Source organism: Pseudomassariella vexata (assembly GCF_002105095.1).
Source record: "Pseudomassariella vexata strain CBS 129021 chromosome Unknown BCR38scaffold_12, whole genome shotgun sequence".
In the NCBI taxonomy this organism is placed as follows: Eukaryota; Fungi; Ascomycota; class Sordariomycetes; order Amphisphaeriales; family Pseudomassariaceae; genus Pseudomassariella; species Pseudomassariella vexata.
The window spans coordinates 406,345-413,286 of NW_024467967.1; the positions used below are offsets into that span (position 1 = coordinate 406,345).

The following is a 6,942-nucleotide window of genomic DNA, read 5'->3' on the forward strand; positions in this document are numbered from 1 at the left end:
CATGGAGTTATCCAGCAAAAGTCAACATGACTACATATGATGAAAAATCATCATCAGGTAAACGCTTTGAAGCGAGCCATGAGCCGGTGTTCGAGACTCTTTGCGTCCAGCTCACCCTGTTGATCCACCCATCGTACTTCCTCTTAAGGCCTTGTGATGGAGATCATCAGGAGACTGGACACGTGAGCAAAAGCTCGTTCTGAGATTATACGGCCTGAACTTGATTTTCTGGATAATACCAGCGAAAGGATCATGCTCTTCTGCCAACCCCTTTCCCCCTTGACAGCAGCTAACCCCTGCTTAGACTTGAACTGTACATCAACACAAAATGGCCCCTGCTGTGACTGTCGACGTGGTTGAGCCGGCCACCCTTCCTCACAAGGGCAGCGTTGCCATTAGCAACGACAAGCTCAATACCAAGACTGCAGATGATGTCGCTGAGGGGAAGTGGAAGGACTTTTCCTTCGACGCCATTCGCGAGTCACAGGTGGCTCGTGCCATGGCTCGCCGCTACTTCAACGACCTCGACAGGTATGCCGAATCAGACATCGTCATCGTCGGCGCCGGCTCTTGTGGTCTAAGCACTGCTTACACCTTGGCCAAGGCCCGCCCCGACTTGAAGATTGCCATCATCGAGGCTAGCGTATCGCCTGGTATGCTGACATTCCCTCCTCCCTTCCATGGAATTGATATGACTGACACTCGTAACCAGGCGGTGGAGCCTGGCTCGGTGGCCAGCTCTTTAGCGCCATGGTGATGCGCAAGCCCGCCAACAAATTTCTAATCGACATCGGCGTCCCCTTTGAGGACGAGGGCCCTTACGTCGTCGTTAAGCACGCTGCGCTGTTCACCTCGACGCTCCTATCCAAGGTGCTCGCCTTCCCCAACGTCAAGCTCTTCAACGCCACATCGGTCGAGGATCTCATCACCCGCCGCGATGAGAGTGCTCCCGGGGGGGTCCGCATCGCGGGCGTGGTCACTAATTGGACGCTCGTTGCTATGCATCATGAGGATCAGAGTTGCATGGATCCGAGTACTATCAATGCGCCAGTCATTATCAGCACCACGGGCCATGATGGGCCTTTCGGTGCGTTCAGTGTCAAGAGGCTGGTTAGTATGCAGGCACTCGAGAGGCTTGGTGGTATGCGGGGCTTGGACATGAACACGGCTGAAGATGCCATTGTCAGGGGGACTCGTGAGATCGTGCCTGGCTTGATTGTTGGCGGGATGGAACTGAGTGAAGTTGATGGCGCCAATAGGATGGGTCCAACCTTTGGAGCGATGGTCCTTTCTGGAATGAAGGCTGCTGAGGAGGCACTCAGTGTTTTTGAAGAGCGCAAGAAGCAAAATGCTGCCTAGGTTGTGTGTTGAAGACTACAGGGGCTCACCAAGGACATAATCAACCAATAACGCTCGTTCTATAGTCTGATATGATACGTGCTTCGAAGTCTCGCAGTTTTGCCGCGAGTCCAGACTGTCTTTATGGATCAACGTCAAATTGCCACAACCTGCTGGTACGCTGTCAATCCCATTCCCAGAATCGGACGTCATGTGAATAAATCGTTGGAGTATTTGACTCCAGGGCGGCACGAAGACCACGAGGCAGAATACAGAAGATCCAGAGGACGTACTGAAACTATTCGGCTATCTGTTTACTTGATCGAGTTTATATGCCCTAGCGGCTAACCCAGTAAACGGCGTACTCAGATTGAATGACCAAGGCATGTAATGTCGATTTATTACACTGGAGTGACACCCTAGCTCATTGTATTCCAATTTGACTTGCGCCGTTTATGCTATCATCCCCTCAAAGCCTTCCTTCCTCTCCACCCCTTTTCGTCTCAAGTATCATCTGAAATCTCAACTCGCCTATTGCCCCGGTCTATCTCTTGTTACCAAATACACTCTTTCGTCCTGTCTTTGTGAAGGTATTGTCTGAATCCACCTTATTAGGGACGGGAGGATCCGTCTTCGTAATCTGCTATGCTTGGCTCGGAGAGTTAGCCGTGTTTTACCTTGTCGTCTGACATTCATGGTCTGAAGCTCGCATATATTTCTTTTTTTTGCAGGTCCTGCAACACAAGTTTTATTTTCTTATCGCCGGTTCGCCACCTGGAAGCAGAAGCAGCAATCCCGCCACTAGACCTCTATCTTAGTGCCCGGGCTGCTAAGTTTGAAGAACGGCTACGGCTTAGCGGGAAGAGAAATCTGCTTCGCAGCGCGAGCGCTAAAGCGTCACATATACTCCGGCAGGATAGGCCGGCGAAGAGGAAGCAGGCGTCGCAGCTACTCCGACCGGCAGGGTACACTATGGAGAAGGAGGCCCGGGGCTCCGAGTGGATGAGTGAGGAAAAAGAGGTCCCGGCTGCCCTCCTCGGCCACTGGAGGAAGAGATGGCTCACCGGAGCAGAGCATCACGATCGCCAGCGACGCGCTATCGCTGAGGAACCGGAGGGCCCTTCGATGCAGATACCGAAAGGGGGCAGGTATTTCGGCCTGAACCGACTGGAGGCGTCTACGCTGTGCCAGATCAGGACGGAAAAAATAGGACTAGCAGCCTTCTTATTCAAGACAGGGGCTTTTGGCGTGTACTCGCCGCTATGCCACTGTGGCGACGCCCCTGAGACGGCAGAGCACGTAATCCTCTTTTGCGGGCTGTTGGAAGGACCGAGGGAACGATTACGGGCCGCCATCGCACCACGGCCACTATACTCTCGCAGAGACCTCGCAACGGCAACAGGAGAACCAGTAGTTAGTGGGACTACTGTAAGGTGGCTGCTAGGGACGGGTCGGACAGCTTCAAGGCCCAGATAGCATCGATCTTCTCAGGGGGGACTTTGTTGGTAGGTTGAGAACCAACGTAGTATGGTAGTGGACGTAACGCAGTCGCCAATAGGGCGAACCGACGACGCAGCGTATGTATTTAGTCCAGCCATTAGGGCACGGTTTGACATACGGGAGTACTAGTAGAGGTACCGGGGGCTTCGAGCCTACGGCGTATTTAATAATAATAATAATAATATTTTCTTATACGGCCTTTGGGGGTATTGTATCTAAACAAATCATAGTAGTTTCTCGTCATAACGTCATTGTCCCTTGTACCTTTACCGGCCTACCAGTGTCTTAAACAACCAGGCCAAACACCGTTACTTTTCTCCTTTTCCTTCCTGCTTCTAACCTCTTTGTTCAAGAACACTGGTTGGGCGGCCCAAACTAACCAGCTACAGGCGCCAGCCAGGGGACGGGGGGTTGGTCTGATATAATGGTTAGAGATGAGTTGCAAAAGTGTGAACGGTTGATTAAAGCTTATTAGAAGATCTCAAATTCGGCATCAGACAGCGTCATGTGGCGAGTTTGTCGATCAGTTAATCCATAGCTGCGACGTATAGGCGTGGTGGAACCTGCTTCGTTTCGAGCGCGCGGTTGACAAGTAGGTCGCGATAACATTGCATAATCTGCAGTACATCATACCCGCACGCGGCAGTATACAAATGAGGAGCTTTGGCTTCCATCCTCAATTAATTGGGTTAGTGATTTCCGTGGCGGTCTTGGTTACAAATGGTGGGAGTGGTGTTTAACTTAAGACTAGTTGTGATGTAGACTGAAAACTCAAGTTCCGAAATTTCATGTTTTTCTTTTTTTTCTTTTGGTTGGTGATTGGCCATTATCAAAGAACTGGTAGAAGTCAAGGTGTTTATATTCTCAGGAAGGTCGTTTAGTCCAGGGAGTCAGAGCGACCAATCTCTTTTGCTTTTCCGCATAGTATATAAGATTCGGGATTATACCCCTCAGCTGTTCTTCTTTCTGATGCTGTGGCAAATTTCACGTTCTCCTCTCGAAGAAATTCAGCCGGGTGTCATTTGGTCTTTGCGCATTTCGAGTAGAAAAAGTTGCATGAGATAGATAAGGTGGCTATACTCGGTATGTGTGTGCAAACCCGCAGGTTACGATGTTATCTATATAACACCACTATGTAAGAATCTAGATTTTGAATTAGGCTAGTTGAGCAGCAACATTGCGTGACAGCTTCTTGACGACTAAGCCACTTCGAGACCATCAAACAAGGGCCAAGACAACCAATATATAAGATGTAGCCATGAACGCTGTAGGTCCGAGCTTCCAAATTAGGTGTCAGCACGATATTTGTAGTGACTGCCTGCAAATATACATACTGTAAACACAAGTGGGGAACAGTTACGACGCAGCCACACTGGGCTACGGCATCAGTTATTTGTTTTTTTCTCCGAATCAGTGTCTGCAGAATCCCCTACACAATACAGATTGGGTGTTGTTTTGTTGAGCATGCAGCATTATGGGTCACCATTGGTTTGGTTGCATGTGCCAGACTGCCGCTGACCGATTGATCTTTTAATTGCTGTATACCTTGCCTTCGGACATGGCTGGTTCGGCCAACACACTTAATCTCGCGTCGTATGTGAGTAGAAAAAGCGCGGGTTCAATTTCTGGAGATGCGATCTATCTACGCTGGACAAGAATCAGAAGGACGGAATGCGTTCCCCAGGAGGCCTGACAGGTATCCGTGTATGGTGTACTGAGGGTTCTGGGGGAAACAGGGTCGGGATATGGTTATTGTACAGAATATTTTTATTCTCTAGTCTACTCTCATTGTATATGATATGAGGCAAAGGGGTTTTATCATCCATGTCTAGAATTTGATTTTCTTTTGGTTAGTGTAAGGGGGGAGGGACGGGAGAGCTCTCACTCTGCAACGTGTTATAATGAAGTTCATGTGAAAGCCGCCTCGCAGAATCTAGCGACAATCACGCCCCAAGCTTCTTCTTCCTCGATACCCGTCGCAAGACTCAGCTGTGGGCTGATATGGTTCTGTCCCTTCAAGACTTGAACTTCGATATTCGATCCGGGCCACTCCTTTACAAACTCGTGGTTCGTCTTGACCACAAGCTCCTCAGGATCGTACTCAGATATCAGCAACGCCAGCTTGACACCCGGCAGTTCCGGCCCACCCCGCTGTTTCGCCGCCTGTAGCAGACCCATCGGGGCGTAGTCGAATATCTTATCCGGGCCAAAGTAGTCTCTCAGCGTCCCATTGGTCTCATTACCATAGTGACAAGGCGCACCAAGCAACAACACACCCCTGAGAAGCGTTCCCTTTCCCCCCTTTTCCCGCGAATGAGCCGTGATGGCCTTCCTGCTCTCCTCAAATTCTTCTGCCAGTGTGTAGGTAGCCACATGCACAGCACCCGCCGAGTTCCCCATTACGAACAGATCAATCATGCCATACCCCTCCTCCTTGGCCAGGGTCCCGGCGATCCACTCGACCGTCAACTTGACATCCTCGCCGCCGGATGGATACCGGGCGCCATGGCTCATTAGCCGGTAGTTGGCCACGACAACAGTGTACCCGAAGCGTGAGGCGAAGAAGTGGCCCAGATTAGCGAAGACGAGGCCATTGGCATAACCAGCGCCGTCTTTGGCGCCAGCCACAAAACCGCCGCCGTGAAAGAAAGCCAACACCGGCCGGGCGCCGCTAGGAGTTGCGGCTGGGGTCGAAGGATGGTAGACATCGAGCTCCTGGCGAGGGTGGTCGCCGTAGCGGTGGGTTGAGCGCCGGGTGGTCCGGATATTGGATTCTTGGGCGAGGATAAGGGGCTTGTAGATGGCGAAGGTGGCTTCGAGGACTTCGAAAATGCCTCTACCCAACGGCGGTAGTTGTTCCATTTTCCCTGGTTATTAGTGGCCTTGGATAGACTGGGTTTGCCGCTTGATTGTTTCTCTTTCTCCTTTGCCGAGTTGTACTTGAGATCGTGAGCTCTGTGAGGAGAGAGCCAAGGATTCGTGGACAAATATCTATGGGGTTTTCAGATCGGGTTTTATTCAGTCAAATGTCGTCCAGAACTTCCAGTGGGTGGGTGTGGATGCAAGAGATGCGGGGGACCTTGTCAACCGTCATTATACCCGGCCGTTGTCAGCTTGGCGCACTTTGCCTGAGTCGGCAGTTCTTTCGAGGATCCCAAGCATTACTCGCTTAGTATCCGAAAAACAACGCAATGGTATAGCAGAGCCGTAATTACAAGTCATGATGACTACCAGGAAGCTTTACAGATAGGGGAGAGCAGGTAGATATATGAGACGACAGTTTTGGACTGAATCCTCGGGTTGGTGATTGATCCCGTGGCCGCCGTTGTGCATCACTACGAGCTCGGCTCTATTTCAAATACCAAGTGGGTATTGACAGTTGTCGTCTACGGTTGCCCAGGTGACTCTGCTGCTTGGGCGAATACCCACATGTTTCATGCAGCAATGGTTGCGTGCCAATCAGCTCAACACGTATGACTTTGGCTTTTGGCATGCTGGGTTGTCCCTGTGATTCTTAAGCTTAGATACTCTGGCACACAGGTTACGACGCTAGTCAGAATAGTCGGGAGGAACTAGCCTTTTCAATACGAACTGAAAGATTATTAGCCCCACGAGTATACGGTTTATCTTGAAGACTCTAGATCCCTACGTGGGCTAACTAAAGTAATAATTCTTCTCGTTTCTCTGATAACGCTAAGTATGGTTCATTTAGTTGGCAAGTATGATTACATATGCGATTTAAATACTCTCTCTCCTCTCTTTCGATATGACCGTGTCCTCCTCCCCTTGCAACGCATCTCCCCACTCCCCACTCCCCACTCCCATCCAAAACATCCCACCCAAACCACGCTTTCCTCCTATCCAGTCATCCATAGTCTGCCACAGCTCTATTATACGGCCTCGTCCAGTCGCCAGCAAAGAATCGGATGTGAGCAAGAGACTTCGGGGCTTCTCTCTCCTACAAAAACTCGTCCATAACCAAAGCGCTGTTTGCGGTGAGGAATGGCTGTGCATACTGCTTGGCAGATCCGCAAGGCTGATAACTGCGGTCTACAAGATCATTGACCTTCTGCACCCAAAATCGCCGGAAAGCTTGAAATAGAG

The 6,942-nt window shown here is 50.6% G+C and overlaps 2 protein-coding genes across 2 annotated transcripts; one reads left to right on the forward strand and one right to left on the reverse strand.

Annotated features, from left to right (window-relative positions):
* Positions 1 to 328: 328 nt before the first annotated feature.
* Positions 329 to 1,359, forward strand: BCR38DRAFT_350119 (thiamine thiazole synthase; the record flags this gene model as incomplete). The annotated part of the gene is made up of 2 exons (XM_040856543.1): positions 329 to 653; positions 713 to 1,359. 2 exons carry the CDS (start codon positions 329 to 331, stop codon positions 1,357 to 1,359), a joined length of 972 nt encoding a protein of 323 aa, XP_040712456.1.
* A 3,230-nt stretch (positions 1,360 to 4,589) lies between these two features.
* On the reverse strand, positions 4,590 to 6,148 carry BCR38DRAFT_443661 (Alpha/Beta hydrolase protein). Its single transcript, XM_040860897.1, has one exon. It carries the CDS (start codon positions 5,698 to 5,700, stop codon positions 4,747 to 4,749), a length of 954 nt encoding a protein of 317 aa, XP_040712457.1. The 5' UTR covers positions 5,701 to 6,148; the 3' UTR covers positions 4,590 to 4,746.
* Positions 6,149 to 6,942: the final 794 nt, after the last annotated feature.